This window comes from Gasterosteus aculeatus, chromosome 11, assembly GCF_964276395.1.
Source record: "Gasterosteus aculeatus chromosome 11, fGasAcu3.hap1.1, whole genome shotgun sequence".
Classification (NCBI taxonomy): Eukaryota; Metazoa; Chordata; class Actinopteri; order Perciformes; family Gasterosteidae; genus Gasterosteus; species Gasterosteus aculeatus.
The window spans coordinates 16,781,727-16,802,550 of NC_135699.1; the positions used below are offsets into that span (position 1 = coordinate 16,781,727).

The following is a 20,824-nucleotide window of genomic DNA, read 5'->3' on the forward strand; positions in this document are numbered from 1 at the left end:
TAAGAATGACCGATGAAATGCGTTTAGAGTGTGCCGTCTCTGCCGTCTCTGCCGTCCCAACCGCGCACTAGTTTGTTGTTGGGGTACAGCTGATAGTGGCGTTCAAACCATCGGACGTCGGGCCTTGAGTGGCACCAGGTCGAGGAGAAGGGAACCGTAAACTTCTCCGGGGAGATTCTCAGCGATAACGGACTCGATCGCACACAAAATTGGAGGAGTGGGTTTATAGGAAATACCCGAGATACAGAGGGAGGGATGTCAAACAGACAGCAAACAGACCACGGCATTGGTTTTCTCCAGCTGGTGGCCTGCAGAGGGGAATTCAGGAGCCATGACCTCACGCATCTTTTATTTAACATCCTCCTGAAGACGTAACTGTGATTTGTTGATGCGAACCTGCAACGGTTTACATTTTTGCATGATGATTTTTTTTTTGCATGGATACATTTTATTGGTACACAGATCCATGTTGCCCAGAGGATGAATCCTAATATCTCCGGTGATTCACAGACCAGTTAAATATCTCAACATCTCCCTGATGGATTCACGCAAAACTATCGCAGATGTTAATAAGAGTAAATTAAAAAAAGCCCAACGTCATACTTTCTTATTATCGAATAGCAGCGTCACCGTGAGCATATTACCGCCCTGACATTAGCATTCCCTTCAGAGCAGTTTGTGCCCTTCGTCCAGGGTTTCTCCACCTGGTTGCAACATCTGGCAAAGGCTGGTGCTGCTGCATCTTCTCGTTGGCTTCGGACACAACTTGGATCAGATGTACGACCTCATCTAACGATCCTACCTGTTGTCCACGGTGGTTTTCAGGATGTTGATGAACTCCTGGTAGCCGGGGAACTTTGACACGACGATGGAGAAGATGTGCCAGTCGTACTCCTCCATGATGTTCAGCATGAGCAGAGCCTCCTGCTGGATGGAGGCACCGAACTGGAAGAACGTGGACTTCACGTCCTGAGGAGAGAAAAGCCGGGGCAGGACAGAGGAGAGCAGGAGGATATTTAGTCAAAAGAAATAAATTTTTTGGATAATTCAAACGCTGATCGAGAGCAGAACATTTTGAATTCTGGCACTCCACGAACACATGTGCACGCACACGCATGTGCATGCACACACAGCTTGAGATGCTTCTCGTGAAGGAAATATATGGTCGAGGGGCTGAGAACGATTCAATCAAGCTCAAATTGGATCGAGGTGGTACAGGCGGGCCGCAGACCTGGTTCCGGGGGAACGAGGGGAACATTCACTCCGAGGCTCTCGCGTCCGCTCCGTTAAACCCGCCTCAATCATTCGCCACTTAATTCAAACCAGGACACGGGCCGGGACACCACCACTGGTACAGGTGGACAAATGAACTCTATTAATTTATACTGGGGGAGTTATTACGGCGCAGGCTATTAAACGAGGTGAAATGAGTCACAATAAATAGTGATCGACGAGGGGAGAAGGAGCAGCGCAGCAGCAGCACCGGACGAGCGCGTCACGTTGGTTGTGTGAGAGGATTCCTTGTTACCTCCAAATGTTCCCGAGAGTTCACACACGGCTCACAGAACAAAAGAACGCAGCACAAAGAGCAAAACGGAACAAGCAAAGAGAGTTTCCGCCCGGTGCCACTCGTCAGAACAGCGGCTGCTGTTGAAAACCAACAAATGCACAAACCTGTGCACCATTACAGGTGATTCAAAAAAGGCATGAATACAATTCAAAGACAAATGCTGAAACTTGACCATGATAATATTGAATCATCTATAAATGGGGGGAAGGAAAAGGACACGCGTAGTAGGAGCTGCGTATTCTGCTTGTAATCAGTTTAATGTAACGTCGCGATGTGCGCCGCGAGCTTTTCCTTCTTCGCCGCGTTGGTGCCCGTGGAATGATGACTGCGCCTCGGCCGGCTCCTTTATCCACACTGTCGAATGCTCTTTCATGGCATCGTATCTGCATGTGTGTGTGTGTGTTCTAATGGGGTAGAAACTGAGGCAGGGAGGTGGCGCTATAAGACGTGTCACTTCCTGTCTTCATCACTGCGGCGACCGATACTCTGCTGCATTATACGGAGGACTGCAAAGGCCCACTCACAGGATACAGAGAATAGGAAAGGGTGCCAGGTATGTTTGTCATTGCTAACATCTGAACCTTCTACATAGACAGGGAATTAAAATTAAATTAAATTCTGTTCAGTTTACTGTAAAAATCATCAAACATCAAGAAGCAGAATGTATTGACTCAACAAAGTGAAAGCAAAATGAACTCGGCAAAAGCTAATGCAGGTTGTGAATAACCGCTGCTGTGTGAATAGCATTGTGTCGGTTTGTGTGCCTGCTTGTGTGAGTGTGTGTGTGTGTGTGTGTGTGTGTGTACTACACACTAATGTAGCGCCGGCTCCTGTTGCACCTCAAATTCTGCACATCATATGTTTCTTTGATGCTCGTTGCTTGTTCTCGTCGGGCGCGAGACAGAGAGAGAGATGTGACGCAAAGAGACAGCGGACGCAGCAGGCGGCCACGGGGGGGGAGAGTCAGCAAAACACGTACAGCAAGAAGGCCGGAATGAGCCCGAGTGGCAGAGAGGAAGGTCCCCCGGAGACACGAGGGGACGCGGGGGACAACGACGCGGAGACTGAGCAGCGGAGGACGCTGACGGCTCTCAATCCGTGACATGACAAAACAGCCAATCGCGTCCTCTCATTTCACCGGAGTCTCCACTTCCCACGCACACACGCACACGCTCTTCCTCTCGTGTCGTGTCTGTCGCGTTCACAGCCTCCCAAATCTCTAAGTTGCGTTATAAATAGCAGCGCTCATATCCTCTGCCGCTGACGGCGCCACGTCTGGTCTGATGACGCGCACACACGCGCAAAACACCGGAGAGTAAAGAGACAAACCGATGAGCGTGAATTGTGAGTCCGGGTCGTGAGGCCCACACCCTCTCCCGCTCCGTTGTGTGTCTGCGGCGTCCACCGCAGGAGAAACATTTGACAAAAAAGCCTCAGTGGCCGGTTGCTAAATATAAACGGACAGGCATAAAAATAACTGCGGCGAAACAAAAAGAGCTCAAAACGTCTGAGGAAACAAGCTCGAACGCACAAACACACACACACACACACAGACATCATTCTACCAGCTAACTCAAGGATAAACTATCGCACTGCCTTCACCACTGAGGTCTGTCCATACTGCACTGCATGCAGAGAATAGGACCCAATGCTTTGATTTTATGTACTTCACTTAAAATCTTTACTTTATTTACTTATTTGCTTCTATTTCAGGAAAACAAAGAGCGAAGCTGCCCGGTTTATTGTTGGCTAATCTGGTGTAATATCACATACACTGGTGTAATATCACATACACTGGTGTAATATCACATACACTGGTGTAATATCACATACACTGGTGTAATATCACATACACTGGTGTAATATCACATACACTGGTGTAATATCACATACACTGGTGTAATATCACATACACTGGCGTAATATCACATACACTGGCGTAATATCACATACACTGGTGTAATATCACATACACCGGTGTAATATCACATACACTGGTGTAATACCACATACACTGGCGTAATACCACATACACTGGCGTAATACCACATACACTGGCGTAATACCACATACACTGGCGTAATATCACATACACTGGTGTAATATCACATACACTGGTGTAATATCACATACACTGGTGTAATATCACATATACTGGTGTAATATCACATACACTGGAGTAATACCACATACACTGGTGTAATACCACATACACTGGTGTAATACCACATACACTGGCGTAACATCACACACAGTGGTGTAATATCACATACACTGGTGTAATACCACATACACTGGCGTAATATCACATACACTGGTGTAATATCACATACACTAGCGTAATATCACATACACTGGTGTAATATCACATATTGGTGCCAAACAGAGCGTAGAAAATGTTTACCAATGTTTATTTCTGACACTGAACTAAACGTTCATGTGTGGAGAAGCACTGATGCCGCTGAGGTGTTAGTGCCTCTGGCCATGGTGCTGACTTATAACTCACCATGGTAATAATAATGTATACATACACTATAAGCTTCTTAACTTGTTTGGTTTTAGTTTGAATAACTTTTTCTTTAAAGCTCCGCTCTGTTTTCTGTGCAGCGTCGTCACAGAAGGAGAGCAGTGTGTATTTTATAAAGTGCTCTAGAACAAAAAGCAAACGTCTTCATCCTTTTCCTTCCGTCTCTTTATTTCCACGGAGAAACTCATTGCCTTAACAGCATTGCTTTGATCGGGTCTTTTACTTCCACATTATGCCAGTTTACTGCTTTAGATGGTTCTGTTATGAAGTTTAATCAGACTTTACTAAATTACTGTGAATATGAGTGTGAGTTTGTGCGTGTGTGTGTTTCTGTGCTGTGGAGAGGTGTTAATAACGTTCTCTGTGCAAACCGAGTGTTTGCTTGTTTTTTATAGAAATTAAAGTGACTTCAACTACATCTAAAGCTACACGTAAAACACACAAACACACACACACACACACACAGCTCTGTTTGACGCCAGAGGTTTATTTTTGTGCGTGAATGCGGCTCATTTCAGTGGATAATACGTACACAGGAGAGACAGAGACCTACTCAAAGTTTATCACAAAGGAGGATCGTCAGCCTGTGTGTGTGCGCGTGTGTGTCTGTGTGTGTGTGCGTGTGTGTGCGTGTGTCTGTGGTTCCTCTGTCAGGACTTTTTAACAAGCAATCGAGCCCCCACGGGAAAACACTGACAAAATAACATCATCCCTCTCCCTCTCTCTGTGCCCCCCCTCCTCTAATAAGTCCAATACCTCCCTCTCTGCGTCTCTCTGTCTCTCTGTCCGGGGGCGCTGCCATTTCTCGCCTCCCTCCATCCGTCTCGCCGCCTCCCTCCCACTCGCCGTCTCTTATAATAAGGCGGATGTGCTGCTGCAGTCCTGCGGGGACGTCAGCATACGTCTGTTATCGACGGTGGGATTGTAAGTCTAACGACACCATTTACCCAAAGTTATATTAATAGAGAGCAAACAAACAAATGCCTCCGCCCGAGTTTGACATGAATGTAGAACAGCGGCCTGCGGCTCAGGGAAGAAATCTATATTTCTTTTACAAATATTATTGCTAATCGTTGTTACCACACGTTTCACTTTTCATTATGAAAAGTGTCCTAAAAGTCATTATTGCCAATATCAACAGTAATACACGTGATAATTATTGTCTTTATTTTAGCTGTCTAGCCACCACGCTTTCCTAATTCCATCCCGCAGCTACATTTCCGTTTCTCCTCGTTTATTTCCTCCTTCTTTCCCTTCCCACCTTCCTATTTCCATACCAATTAAACGTCTTTTCTTACTTCCTTGGTGGCTTTTCCTCCCTGTATTTGCTAGGCTTTTGAATGAGTCAAATGCTGTGATCGAGGTGCTAATCACGATCAAATGGGTCTTTGAATTAGGAGTCGCAGCAGGATCCTCCCCGCAGTCAAGCTCTATTCAACAGATAATATTCCAACATGAGCCCCTTTGTCAGGATTACTTGTTGAAGCATGTATTCTTTCTAACGTATTGAATACAGTAATCCCGTATGAAGCACGCTGTGTGCAACCGCCCCTAAAGGGTTCGAGAGAATGGGAGATGAGTAAGTGCACGGCGATGAAATGGTGGATCTTCTCTGAGCAGCGGTTTATTAGCCGAGAAGGAAGCGCTCAGCTCGCCCGCACGCTTTAACTCTCACACTAACATCTGAACGAATTCACGTGATTCTCGTCCACTCAATTCACAGTGAAAGGGATTTCTTTGTGTGCATCGGCGCCGGGGGGAGGGGGGGGGGGGGGATCACGCTGCGTTCATTCCAAAGACACAAACAACACAATTCAAACCGGAGCACAGAACGGAAGAACACCCGCTGCCCCGAAATAAGAAGAAAATCAAAGGCCTCAAAAGCCAAATTCACCCAGGAACAAAAGCCCTGGAATTCACGGAGGCGAAGAGCAGCCGAGGAACAAGCGGGGGCAACGCCAGGGAGAGACGGGAACCGTTTTTTAAAGTCGCTTTTATGTTCATTTCAACTTTTCAGGAACAACATTGGAGCTGAGCGGGTTTGATCTCTGCTGGCTGACGTGAGGGGAAGAAGAGAGGGAGCAAAGCTCAGGAGAAGAATAAAAAATAAATGAAGTGATGGGAAATATCACTTGCAAATTAGCTTTGCCAGTTCAACAAACATTTGGATGTTGAGCAGCTCGCATGGACCAGAAATGGCCGCTTGTCCTCTGGTGTTTAACCACAACAATATAAACAGCTTTCTGAAGAGCTCAAGTTAGCTTGATATTAAAACCTTCTCTAACCATTAAAGACTGTGAAGAGAAGGAAACTAGCGCCTTTAAACCTTACTAATTATTATGTAGTTTCTCGTTTTCAAAGCCTAAGTGAACCATAAAAAAGGGAGGATGTATGCTAAGCTAAGCTAGGCTAAGTGACTGTAGGCTGAGGCTTATATCTCTACAAGTTAGACATCTGACGTAGCTCCTCCAACAATTTTCAGGCACTTTATAGAAAACCCACATGTTCAAACTATAGCTTTGTTAAAGTTAATACATCATAAATAAATAACTATGTTTGGCTACAGGTCGATTTATTCAACTCACAGAATATAGTTTTGAAACATTTTTAAGGCAAGGTAACCGAAGGGAGAACATTCGCGCTCCCGCGGCCCTCGCTGCCAACCTGGCGTACGACTACAGGTCGATCAATACTGTGCCGCTGGCGCAGACATGCATCAGTCAGCTCCTATGGTCATCACCAAATACAGGGGCGGGTGGGGGGGGGGGGGGGGGGGGCAGAGGCAGGAAGATGGATGAGGGACCAGCCAGGGCCAATGTCAGGGGACCAGTGGGTAGAAGGGAAACGAAGGAGGGAGCATAAAGAAGTGAGGGAGGACGGAGGAAGCAGAAGAAGAGAACAAGGAAAGGAATGCATGCATTTTGTTAGCTTAGCTTAGGAAGTAGCCTCCCTCACACGTGCACTCGTGCACAATCTGACTTTCCCGTGCCTTAACAAAGTGCAATATAACACGATGTAAGTGCTTTGCCCCAAACCCCACCGACTTCTCAAAGGGTTTTGATTGGCTGCCACCTAACGGACGGCACCCCAGGGAGCCGTCCATCAGTTAACTCTTAACCACACACACACACACACACACGCACACACGCAGAGGAATAGAGTGGAACTCCCAGATCATTCACTTCTGGGAAAACGTGAGATGAAGAGTGGAAGAGATTGAAGAGGAGGATTGAATACAACACGGGAAGGGAGCGATGGGAGGAGGGGAAGGAGGAAGGAAAGGAAACAAGAAGACGAGATGGTAATATACTAGAACTCAAGTGATACAGAAACAATCATCTGCGTTAACAATGAAGCCACCTCTGAAGGCGGGTGGAGGTGAAGGATGGAGCGCAGCTCATCAGGTTATTTTCTCCCCCCCCCCCCCCCCTTCGTTGTTCATGTTCCTTCATCAGAGGAGAACCGGGAACGATCGGCCGGTTGAATCAGTAGTTTCAGACAATCCGTTAAATCCTTCATTTGTATTTTTTTTTTATTTCAAAAGACAGAAGCTTTCCTTTCATAAAAAAAAAATGCCCACTGCGTTTTTATGTTGCAGCAACCCTGAGTTGAGCACAGAAGACGTCGTGCGGACTCACGCTCGGCGGTAGCCATGGCAACGTGTTGCTGGAGACACCTGACGGACGGCGTCTGGCGACGGGAGGAGACGCAAAGCGTTCGGTCGGCTCGGCGCGTCAGGACGACTGACCTTTCGTCCTGATTGGATTCTTCTCCGGATGAACGAAGAAAACGACGAGCACAAAAGAAACACCCGCTTAATTACAGGGAAGTGAAATGAGTCACCTCGTGACGCTGGTTGGAGGCTGACGACCCCCCCCCACACCCCCTCCCCCCCCCCCCCGCGCTGAGGCCTCTCGTAAGAGGACGGTAATACTTTGTGACTCGAGTCGTGAGCGCGGAGAAGCATCTGCGGGAGCGACTCAACCGGGTCACGAGCGCGCGCGCGCGGACGCCCCCCCCCCCCCCCCCAAAAAAAATCCACTTCTCCACTGGAATGTGGGTCAATGACGAGGATTCTGTGTCACTCGCAGGAAGGTGTTCACGTGTGGGAAAGTGTGTGTCCCTATGTGTGTGTGTGTGTGTGTGTGTGCGTGCGCGCGCGCCGTCACGGGCGCGTGAGATCTCCGCTCAAAGTCGGAGGCGCTGGTGACGAAGGAAGCGGAGACGCAGCCGTGACCCACTTTGCAGCCCCTTAAGTTTCAAATCCGCTTTGGAGGTAAACGGACACACGCACACGCTCATATCTGCAGAATGTGCACACACACACACACACACACACACACACATACATGCAGGGAAACATTTAACAGCACGCAGCCACACGCGCGCGCACACTTCCGGTAGTGCCCAAAACGGGTTGTTCGTTTCCTCATTTGACTTGGTCTATTTCAGTCCCGCGAACCCCTCTTTGTCGTCTCCTCTCCGAGCCTCCTTCACTGTCTCCTCCCTCCCCCCTTCTCCTCGTCAGCTGTTCTCTCCTCACACCTCCGCTGCGTCTGTTGCGTTTTCTTCATGTCGGTGATGCGATCAGCGTGTGATTGGCTGAGCCGGTTAAGTGATACGTCTGTGATTGGCTCGGGGAGATTTTATCTTTTCATCACCCCCCCCCCCCCCCCCCCCTGCGGACTGCAGGATTACTAACGAACACGCGGACACATGCGTGTGTTCCCGTGTTGGTGCATCTTGCTGTTTTCCTAGACGCACGCGCACTCCGTGTCCGGGGGGACAGCACGAGAGATCCGGGGGACCGAGATGCGCGTGGAGGGAAATAAGGAGGAGACGCGTGCGGTGCGCCGGGGAGAGGAACAGTTGCCCCAGTTGAATGAAAGACATTACGGCTCACAAATGTGCTGCAGCATCAGCCGAAGGGGGGGAAATATTTCTCTGTCATCCCTTCGCCCCTTTTTTCCTTCACTTTCATTTCTCCGCGCTCATCCCTGCCTCGCGCTGCTCGTTTGAATAATGGTGTTCATTAAAATGAAGTATAGTTGTCCTTATTTTCAGCATTCTGAGTACATGATGACCTATAAGTGAGTCAATGTATATATATACATATTCAGAAAGTCACTCACTGGTTAGTTAAAGTTAAAGTGGCTGCTGGTCAACTGCTGCACAGCTTTTAAAAGGTCTGGGGTCCATTTCTCACAGGACCCTTGAGCATATTAATAGCACTGTATCTACATCACGCACCCTCGATTTAGTCCTGCACAAATGCTGAATGCCGTCCGGTTAATATTGTGAAACAATTCATTAGGTTTAGCAGAAAAAAACTACTGGGTTAATGTTGGAAAACATCATGGTTACTGTTCAAACATACATAATAATGTAACATAAAAATGCAACCATGCAATTTAACAATGTAGCACAGCAACGTGTGTGTATGTGTGTATGTGCATGTACGCGTTTGTGTGTAAGAGGGAAAAAACGAGGCATTTGAATTAGAATATGAAAGCACACACATTATATTGTGCACATTACAGCCAATTCTAAAACTATAGGCTACTGTTTTTTTAGCTTTGCTTCACACATTCCTGTATTTGTGTGTGTTAGTGTGCATGTGTGCACGGCGTCTACCCTCCACGCCACACATGCAACGCGGAGGGAAGCTTACGTGCAAAGGGAAGGGGATGTTAACGCGCTATTCACAGGACATGGTTACCCACCACTGTGCAAAATGTTCCTGTGTGATTTCTAATATCTCTCTTAGTTTGAAGCTGCGGTTTTTCTCATTTTATTTTAAACCGCCGACAACAGTCACACGTAGAGCTCAAAGAAGAAGAAGAGCTCCGGGCCGGAGCCCTGTGGAACCCCACGGTGAAGGAGATGGACTCCCTATCAAGACAAACAGGAATCTGATCCAGCTGAGCTCTCAGTCAGAGCTGCTCACTCGGGGCATTCAATTAAAACTGCATGATCAACTATTAACAGGATATCCAACAGGCCCTTGATTGAGCGTTTGTTTTTACATGGAGGTCATTCATTACTGGAAGAGAGTCTGGTTGCAGGATTTTAATGACCTCACACGTGGTTCATTTGCAGTCCATAAAAGGCCTAAAATGTCAGACACGAGTAAAACTGGGGGGTCCAGAAGATGATTATGACCTCGCCAGTCCTAAAAATAGAGACTTGAAGTTAGTTCTGGTGGCGCTTCACCTGCTTCACCACACGTGTGCAGTAACTACGGCGGGGATGTAAGTTGCAGAAGACGGCCTGCGTTGAGGTTTGGTGCAAAGCCGTCTGCTTTAATCAAAGGCAGCTGAGTGGCTTGTTGTTCACGACGTGTCTGAGTAGGTTTGTTAGTGTGAGAATGAACCGCATCATCTGTGTTGTCAGCGACTGTGGCCCCCGCAGTCGCTTTTGGCAACGCCGCACCTTCTCCCCTTCCTTCGTGTTCCAGCGGGGAACCTTTTTCAAACGCGCTGCCGTCCTCGCCTCTTGTGTCCTGGGTCCGTGGTGTCTAACAGCAGACGTCCCTCTCGTTCGCCCCTTTGTCTTTGTCCATTCCTACGTTGCCCCGTCCCCTCCGCGCAGCACCGTCTTTGTCCTGTTACAGCCTCCTTGCTTGTGTGGTGCAATTTCAGTCGTAGACACAATGAAAACTTAGCATCGCCCACCACCCCTCCCCCCTCGCTCGATCTCTTTTCTCTCACTTTCAACGATGAATTATTTCTTTCATCATACTGCTTTTGTTTTTTTAAACTCTTTTTTTTTTTTTTGTCGTCCCGCTTTGTCTCGCTCCAATTTTTCTTCCCCGGGTTTGTTTTCACTTCCTTTTTGTTCTGCAGGCTGCACCTGTCAGCCGGTGACTGATTAATCCGTCCTATTTATCCATCTCTTCACCAAGCCGTCTGCTGATGTCAGCCACCCTGCACTGCTTTTATGTGGTTTAAGAACCATCTCAACGGTGTCTTTTCATCTTTCTACTTTTCCACATCCACAGAAACACTTACTTAGGCGTATTTTTGAAAAGGGAACGGAATATGGGAAAAGAGAATGTGTGCATGCAAACTATATCCATTAGTCAAATGTCAAATATAATATTTAGTAGTATAACTGTAAATGCTGAGGTCCCAGGGTTAGAAATGTTTGTCACTCTTTGAGAAGAGAGCAGAATTAATGTGAAGACAGTGTGGTGTGCACGGGAAATCTTTTCTGAATAAATAAAAGTATCCAGAGGTCATGCAGATCGCGAGAAAACGACTGCACTGAAGTGTTTGTTACAAAGGCATTTCGTTCACAAGAATGTATCCATAGTAGGGCTATCAACACGTTCATTTATGCGATCAATGGCTGAGATTAAAATATTTTAACGCAATTAACACGATTAATCGCGCTTAATGAATTTCGAAATGTGCGATTAATTAGTACATTTTTTAAATATCTATTGACAGCCCTAATCTATTGCCGTGGTTTTTAGGGTTTTGCAAACATTAAGAAGATGAACAAGCTTAAATTGAGGTGTGTTTAGGACCTTTTAATTAGTGGAAGGACACAAGATGTGTGAGCTGGAAGCCAATAGTCCAGGTTTCACAGCATTCCTTTCAAAGACAAAGCACGTAGTGTACACCCACATCTTTCCAGTCAACGCTTTGTCTTATTTACGCTAGAGAAGGGTTGACTACTCGCATTTTATCAGACACATGACATGCAGGTTTCTCATCTGCAAAAAAGTGTGTACTGCATTCTCCATGTAGCACCCAATGAAAATAACGGTATTCTACTTTCATGTTTTACTATCACACCGTCGGATTGTTTCAATTTCTATTTTGAGCTGGTAAGGCAGCTTTGGCCATTCATGGATTACACATTAGAGCATAACCAGCCGATGACTAAATGAAGTCACTTTAATGGATATCTGCTTTTACCTAATGTGTTTATATCTTCAGAATAATAGGATCTGGTCATATTCCATCCCTCTGTCAGGTACTCCGATTAGCATGGCGGGGCACCAGACCCCCCCCCCCCCCCTGAAAGGACTCTGAATGAAGCAGAGGTTTTATCTGACGGGCCCTGCGTCAGGACCTGATGGCCGACTGAGAGCTGATCTCTTTATCTGTCGGCCCTTTATCCTATTAGAGTATCACCTTCCATCACACCCTCCATTCAAAGGATGAGAGCAGCTTTTACTAAGCTGCACTCTCCCCGACGCCCTCTTTTTACCTCTGCTGCTCAATCTCCCTCCCTCCCTCCCTCCCCCCACCGCTTCCCTCCCTTCTCTCCTCAGCCGTCTCTGTCCAGGTTCTCACGCTTGGCAGGCTGCACCACGTTGACCTTCTCCACATGAGCGTCTTCCGTGTTGTAAACATAATGATACTTCTACCTTGGCTTCTGGAAGACACCTGACATAACTCACACGGCCACCAAAGGTCTCCTCAGTCACTCTCGCCCTCTCTCTCTCTCTCTAACTGCTCCGCAGTTAATCATTTTCTGTCACTCCCTCGTTTCTTTTTAGTAGCAGCGGCTGGCCAGAGAAGTGCTGAGGCAGCAACTGGGTCCAATTTCTGAAGCACCACACGGACCCCGACGAAAAAAAAAAAAACTGATGCCCAGAATACAGTGGCAGAGGGAGGAGACAGGAGAGCGGGACAGACGGGTTGCCGATGCCCATGAGCTGCCTGCCAAGAATCGATTAGAGATAGATCGATGACTGTAGAACATCCCCACTGGTACAACCAGCGGCAAACCACACACACACACGAGTGGACCGCCCATTAAAAGGTCCAGTAGCGCTGAGGCAGTCATGGATCTTATTTTTCTATTAGGTATAGAAGGAGAAAGACACACAGGAAGGATTTATTTTGTATGCCCATCACAGTTTTACGGAAAGCACAAAGAAATAAAGGTCCTACCTGCAACCACAAAGGGTTCTTTGGCTTGTGCTTTGAGGAGGGATCTTTTTAGTGTCTAGAACCTTTTATAAAGGTGAAACGTTCCACTCGGAACCCTACATTGGACGGCCTAGAAAACCCACATTGTGGCATTGTGGCGTATCCCCAAAATGTTTGACCTTCTATCGATTCTGAGAGGAACCCTGACAAGAAGGTTCTTGTTTAAATTCCGTTGCCGTGGGAACCGCTTCCAGCATCCGTGGGTCTCGTAGCTGTCTTGTACATTCATTCGGCCACAGGTATTTGCGGGTAAAGAGTAAGAAGAGATCGCTTTGTCTGTGCACAGCAGCCACCAGCCAACTCGCCCCCATTGTTGTGCTATTAAGCAGCTTTGCATTGCTGTGTTGGTGTTTTCAACACTCCGGGGGCAGGTGGGCGGAAGGGGGTCTTTTTTTCCACTGCAAATGACCAGATCTCTCTCCAACATCCCCTCCACATCGCTCCTCCCTCCGTTTGTTTTTCTCTGTAATCGGTTCAGGCAAACCTGCCTTGAACTTTTAATAACAGTAAAACCAAATGAAGCCTATTATGGCACAATAAAGCATTGTCCTGTAGCACAACAAATTCAGATTTCAGTTGTGGTTTATCACATCCAGAGACAGTTTTTCTAATAACATTACAGCGTTATCTGGCCCGCTTTGTAATATTTATGAAACTACATTACAAACCGTAAGCTGTACATGTCAAAATAAGAACAAGATTATTGGTGTTTCATCAAAAAACATCAAACGTGTTTTGAAAAGACTGTTAAAGAAAGAATGTAGCTAAAAGAATGTCGCGTAGAAGTCATTTGAAGGATGTTTTTGAAGAAGTCGAAAAATGTTAAATGTTTTTTTCGGGGAAAAAATAAGCTTAAAATATGTAATAAAAAGATTCTGTTGAAAAATGTTTTGAAAAAGAGTCAAAAACTGTTAACTTGAAAAAGGGTAATGGAAAGAAAAGGTCAACATATTGGTTGAAAAATATTTTGAAAGGAAAGTAAAAAAATAGGTAAGTAAAAAAATATTATCTCGACAAAGTAGAACTAAAATGACATTAAATAAATGAATCAAGTCACTGTTGAAAAATGTGTCTACACAAAGTAATATGAACTCTGCAGCTAATTGGTCTTAACTCTAATTCATAAATAATTGATCATTAGCTCATCATCTAAACATCAGCGGTCCTCCATTGGTACAAAGAAGACATGTCGACTTGTCTCTCTCATCATCTTTCCCTCTCTTCCCTCACGGCCGCATCACTCTCCCTCCTTTTTTTTTCGTTTTTTCCCCCCCTATTGCTCTTTTTTTGTCCTCTTCATCACCATCCCCCCGTGTCCCTCCGACCCGTCTCACTGCAGCGAGACCCGCACAGGGCGCCGTGTGCGTTGGCAGGTTCACTCGAGGCTCCGCGGCGATCGATACGTATTTGGGCAACAGCTCAACATAATTATGGAGGGATGCTGAGAATCGCCCTGGCTGGAAACTTTGTGTGTGTGTGTGTGTGTGTGTAATTGCTACCTGCCGACGGTCACTTTCTCTGCCCCCCCCCCCTCAATCCATTGCAGTGCTTGTTGGAATAAATGACTTTGGGTAAGCGGCTGAGTCCTGCTTGTAGCCTACGTTCTATTTCTGCAGCTTAAACCTTTATGTCACTGACACAACCGATCACCAAGTGATTCCAAACACGCCTGGAAGTAGATGCTACTCGGCCTCCTGGTGCTCGAGACACCCAAAAAGCCAAGTCAGACGGACCTTTCTTACTGCGTAGCGATGCAGCAGCAATATAAACTAATAAATAGTCCTACAGCGCGAGGGAGGACTGTTAAAATCAACTGACCTCAGGCGGAAAAGCATTAAATATGCGTTGACGTAATGCTGGTAGAAGGTGTGAAATCAGTGAGCTCAGTGAAAGAGGGAAGACGGGGTTGAGTACTCACAGTAAGTAATCACCGCATTGAAGCTCAGCGTCGAGCATTAATCCCACAAACAAAGCACACACAGCTGCAGCAGCAGCAGCGGGGCGGCATGCGTGTCAGAAAGCGGGATTTTCATGGCACTTACATCTGAATTTGATAAACAAGGCCCCCCCGGGCATGAAAAGGCAGTAACATGATTGCCGTACATCACAAACGTAATGATGCTTTCTGAGGATGTGCCAACATTAAAGTCAAATGTTTGAGGGAAAAGTGGGCTATGTGTGATTTTTCATGCATATTATTCTTTAGGTGTGCAAGCCAAGTGGGACAAGTGGAGATAAGGGATTTAGTTACGCAAACACGTGGACACACACGCACGCATGCACACAGTTAACATGCCGGAATCATAATTACGTAAAAAGAATCATGATTGATTCCCACAGTACTGAGACAGCCTGCAGCGCCGAGTCTCAGGGCGCAGGACACACACACACACACACACACACACACATATTCGCCTCCAAGAGGGATGATGAGGCTACTTTCATTGGTCCATCCATGTGTTTGCTTGTGTGTGTGTGTGTGTGTTTGAAAATGTGTGTGTGGTATTTGAGGAAGCTGAGAAAATCACATCATCCTTCTTGCAAAGCCCCATGGGACGACATTGACGGGTCTCTGAGAAGCCAGGTGTGTGTGTGTGTGTGTGTGTGTGTGTGTGTGTTCAGAGAGAGGGAGGTTTCTGAGAAGTAGTCACACAGGCTCAGGACTTCTTTGGACTCGGCTTTATTTGCAGCCAGAGCACGACAGTGAAAACTTCACCACGGAGTCAAGTGGGAGATAACAGAATGTCGGGCCATTAAGCTCGGGTGAACTTTCTCGCACCGGTGCAAAGCTCATATTGGGGCTTATTGGAAGACTCAGCGTTTCTTTAAGAAAACTAAAATATACCCGAGCAATAACAGTCATGTTTTGAGCCATTGGACCATTATCATTACAAAATAAGTTCTGTCAGAGAGACATTATAATATTACACAACTTCAGAAAGAAATGCACCAAAAAGGCCACAGGATCGCGGGCAGAGAAGAGGAAGAAGAAACTGCGGGATGATTCTTGTGTATCGCCTGTAGGTATCTTTAAAAATGTTAATTCTTTCCGGCATGCACTGCCCAGCGGGCAAAATGCGCAAAATCCCCGTCGCCGGTGGGCCGCTGCGTCCGCGGGGCGGTCGATTATGGGCCTATACGTGTCCATCCATCCATTATCTTTAGCATCTCACACAGGGCCGCGAGGGGGCGGCGTCCCTGAGCAGGCGATTACGCTGAGGGCTCCCAAACAGCCAGCAGCAGTTCTGGTTCATCTGATAAATGTTCAGTCCAAAATGTCCTGACAAATCCTCATTTAAGAAGGAATATCTCTAAAAATACAAATGAACTAATGTGGAACCCTGTTAAATGACTGAAAGTCATATTTTACAGCCACTGCATGAATCCTCCTACTAAATATAAACAGGGATGAAGGTTTGTGCCCAGTGAAGAATGTTTAAAGTGACACTTCTCCCCTCCTTCCCTTCTCTCTCCCACTCTAAATCCTGTCTTATCTCATCCTGTCCTTCCCTCCAGCTTCTACTCATCATTCCACTTAAACTCTTCCACTAATGAGTTTCTCCTCCTCAACCTCCTCACCCCTCCTTCCCCTTGTGCTCTCCGCCTTTTGTTTCCCTTCTTTCTTCTTCTGCGAAGACGAAACGAACAGTAGAAACTAAAGCATCAGCTGACTCTCGGTCGCTCGTCCTCGTTCCTTATTTCTCGTCGCTTTTTTGCCATTAATATTTCCCAATTCCCGGGTAATCTTGGTGCAGACGTGATGAGTAGGCTCCGTCACTGTGCGTATGAAAGGGTGGGGGAGGCGTGGGGAGGGGAGGGGGGGCTCCGAGCTGCTGATCCATGGCGACCAACGGCAGAGTTTGCTCTTCGACTGCAAAAAAGCCTGTTGTGAAGGATCCGCGAGGCTCCCGAGGAGATGTGAGGTGGATGCTGCCGTCGTAGAACTATTGGTACAAGCATCTATTGCTATGAACAACTATTGGTACGAACAACTATTGGTACGAGCATCTATTGGTACGAGCAACTATTGGTACGACCATCTATTGGTACGAGCATCTATTGGTACGACCATCTATTGGTACGAGCATCTATTGGTACGAGCATCTATTGCTATGAACAACTATTGGTACGAACAACTATTGGTACGAGCATCTATTGGTACGAGCAACTATTGGTACGACCATCTATTGGTACGAGCATCTATTGGTACAAGTATCTATTGCTATGAACAACTATTGGTACGAACAACTATTGGTACGAGCATCTATTGGTACGAGCAACTATTGGTACGACCATCTATTGGTACGAGCATCTATTGGTACGAGCATCTATTGCTATGAACAACTATTGGTACGAACAACTATTGGTACGAGCATCTATTGGTACGAACAACTATTGGTACGAGCATCTATTGGTACGAGCAACTATTGGTACGAGCATCTATTGCTATGAACAACTATTGGTACGAGCAACTATTGGTACGACCATCTATTGGTACGAGCATCTATTGGTACGAGCATCTATTGCTATGAACAACTATTGGTACGAACAACTATTGGTACGAGCATCTATTGGTACGAGCAACTATTGGTACGAGCATCTATTGCTATGAACAACTATTGGTACGAGCAACTATTGGTACGACCATCTATTGGTACGAACAACTATTGGTACGACCATCTATTGGTACGAACAACTATTGGTACGAGCATCTATTGCTATGAACAACTATTGGTACGAGCATCTATTGGTACGAACAACTATTGGTACGAGCATCTATTGGTACGAGCAACTATCTGACCCTCTGTGACCTCCTACGTTCACCTCCCAAAGAAGACGCTCCTGCAACAAGTATCAATCTAAGGAAGCAAAGTACTGCAGGTATACACCTGATCATATATATAATACAGGTGGTGGTCAGGTGCGCTTGCCCCTCTCCTAACCCGCTCCGCTTTGGGAAGTTCTGTAGAGTAAAACCACTACGATATTAATATTACTGTCACGAGATCTGCATCAAAACGCCTTCTTTGCTACAATATCCCCAAATCCAATTGCCAGGCGGCAGCGGCGGCGGCGGCGGCGGTGGGCAGTCGGGGATACAGTACGTGCAGCGCGGGGGATCATGTGATAGTCACTGAACATTTAAACTGATTCTCCAACAAAAATATCCATCTGCACTTACACTTACATTACAATCTAACATTTACTGCATCATTTTGTCATCTGACTGACTTCTCAATTTCTCATTTGACGTGATAGATCACGACATAGAGTCTTTTCATATGAAGGAATATAGAGGAATTTCTCGTTATTCAATAGACACATAAGAGAATTGGAGCACGGAGTCGGGTGCTTTGCGCCGACAGTTGAGCCACATTAACCTGAAGGAGTGTCTTCCAGTCGTGTTTGCTTTTCACTCTCGATATCAAGAGCTCCCCGTCGCCATCGTCACGACACGCTGATGATCGTTTCGGCTTTCTATCCGTCCCTCTCTTTGTGTCCGAGCTTTGCAATTCTCTGTCCTCTTTTTGTCGTTCCAAGGAAGCAACCGCAGCTAATCGGCTGGATGGCCAAATCTTATTTCATGCTTGTTACACACTCACACACACACACACACAGAGAGTCATCCTTCCGTTAGCCGCAACAGGCTAATTGGGCAGGAGAAGGAGAGCCCGGGGCGGGAGAAGGAGAGGAGGTGAGGAGGCTGTCGTTATGAAAAGCGTGGACAGAGGAGATAAAGGTTATCGACTCTCCACGTCCTCGCCTGGCCGAGGGAAGAGAACCGAGATGCTGCTGATACTGGAGGGATCAGGCCGGGGGGGGGAGAGACAGAACGCACTTAGTCAGAGGGAAAGAGGTGATGCCGCACAATATGTGTGTAATGTGCGAGTGCGCCGCGGGTTAAATGTGTGCGTGTCAGTGTCTCATAACCAAGGTCAGGTCGCCTGCGGGCAGTTCATCCCAGTCGGCCCAACTAAGCTCGATTTCACAGGAACTCCGCCTGCTCCCTCCCTCCCTTTGTTTCCTTCCCCCTCTCTCCTGCTTCCTTGCCCCCCCCCTCCCCCCTCCCCTCTGACGCTTCCTTTCCTTTGTCTCTCTGCGCTCTAACCCCACGTCTGCGGTGCAAAAAGGATCGATTCCCGTCCCCCGTTTGTGTCTCCGTCCGCCTCCGCGTTCATTCTCTCGCCTCCGTCACCGGACCTCCGTCACAAGAACGGCTGATTAAGGTTTGCGCCGCGCTCAGCGGGCGCGCAGAGGGGCAGGACAACAGCGCCTTCACTTCAAATACCATTTAGGGACCCAGCGAACAGCGTGTGGGGGCAGGAAAACGTGCCGTTGTTTGTGCGAAACACAGAGGCGAGAGGCTGTGTTGTTTACTTTAGTATTGATCCATCTCCTCGCAAAATCAATAGTTTGCAGAAAAGACGTATCTCAGTATTAAAACTTAGATTTAGTTATTAGTGCTGGATTTTCTCGAAAGGGAAACATCGACACGGGCGCACAAATGCATAACGTCTTGGCAAGCGAAGACAGAAGAGCCGGCTTTGTTGTCTGAATAATTACTTTACAAGTCACGCTTACTCTGAGAACACACACACACACACACACGCACACACACACACGCAGGGAAACACAACACGCTCTCCCCGAGTGGATTACACACCTCTCCCGGGTCGACATCGAACGCCGTCACGCCGCTTTCGCCCACCAGGACACAACCCGACGGAGGAGCGAGGATCTGTGTGTTTGGGTGGAGACTCAACTTGAGATGTTCAATCAGGGCTCTGACACACACACACACACACACACACACACACACACAGACACACACACACACACACACACTCGGTCTATGTTGGTGGAACGTTGCTGCCCGTAATAAAACCATTTCCGTTTGTCTTGTGATGAGCATCTAGCGCACACGTTCGGCCATCTTGTCTGGGCGACTATGAGTCTCCTGGTGGGGTGGGGGGGGTGGGGGGGGGCGTGTTTGAGAAGATGATTGAATCACCTGGACAGCAACAGTGTAGCAAAGTATCTCAGAAAGAGGGAAACCATGCGAGGTGTTTCTGTCGTGGAGGGAAATGCCACCCGGACGTCACGCGTTCTCCTCCACGACGACTCGAATGAGGAATTTGTCTTATCTCGGCGCCCCCCCCCGTCGCTGCGGCTTTGGCGGCTGACTGCGGAGTGACTGCTGCTGAATCTGACAGCCGAGGAGCCCCTGAGCAAGACACTGAGCCCAAAGTGCTGCGAGCCCCCGCGGCGCAACGTGCTCGTTAAGAAATGCAAATGCGTGGGAAGATGAGTGTGTCCCAAGGGGAAGGGGAAAGGGGGGGGGGGGTCTTATTGAATGAGGACAACAGGTCCTTACTGCTGTTGGTAATGTGCTTGTGTGGCTTCAGCTTTTTGGGGGTCGGTTCAAACCTACGTTTGAAGATGTTTAACGTTTGGCATCGATGGTCTCTGGTGCGATGACGGATGGAGGAGTGCAGACGGTATTCTTGCGTTGAAACGGCCACGTTCATCCTCAGCACATCACACAGAAGATCTCCTGGTGGACCCCGGCTCATTATCCTATCTAATAAAATCATTATCACGTCGCCGTGGCTCCACGTGACCCGAGGCAGATGTTCACTGACGGGACTTGGGCACAAAGCGCAGGAAAAGAATCCTCCATTAGCGCTTTGTTTTCCTGTACTTACATCGGAGATACAGCGGTCAGATTTCATTATCGGGAGGCCGGCTCGCCTCTGCAGACAGACGCTGCCAGCTCGG

At 47.3% G+C, this 20,824-nt stretch overlaps 1 protein-coding gene across 1 annotated transcript in view; it reads right to left on the minus strand.

Annotated features, from left to right (window-relative positions):
- Nucleotides 1-435: 435 nt before the first annotated feature.
- LOC120827607 (glutamate receptor ionotropic, NMDA 2A) overlaps nucleotides 436-20,824 on the minus strand; it is a 56,120-nt gene continuing 35,731 nt past the window's right edge. Inside the window, exon 3 of the mRNA XM_078084118.1 lies at nucleotides 436-969. Coding sequence (XP_077940244.1) covers nucleotides 799-969 — 171 coding nt within the window. The 3' untranslated portion in view covers nucleotides 436-798. The remainder of the gene's footprint in view (nucleotides 970-20,824) is intronic.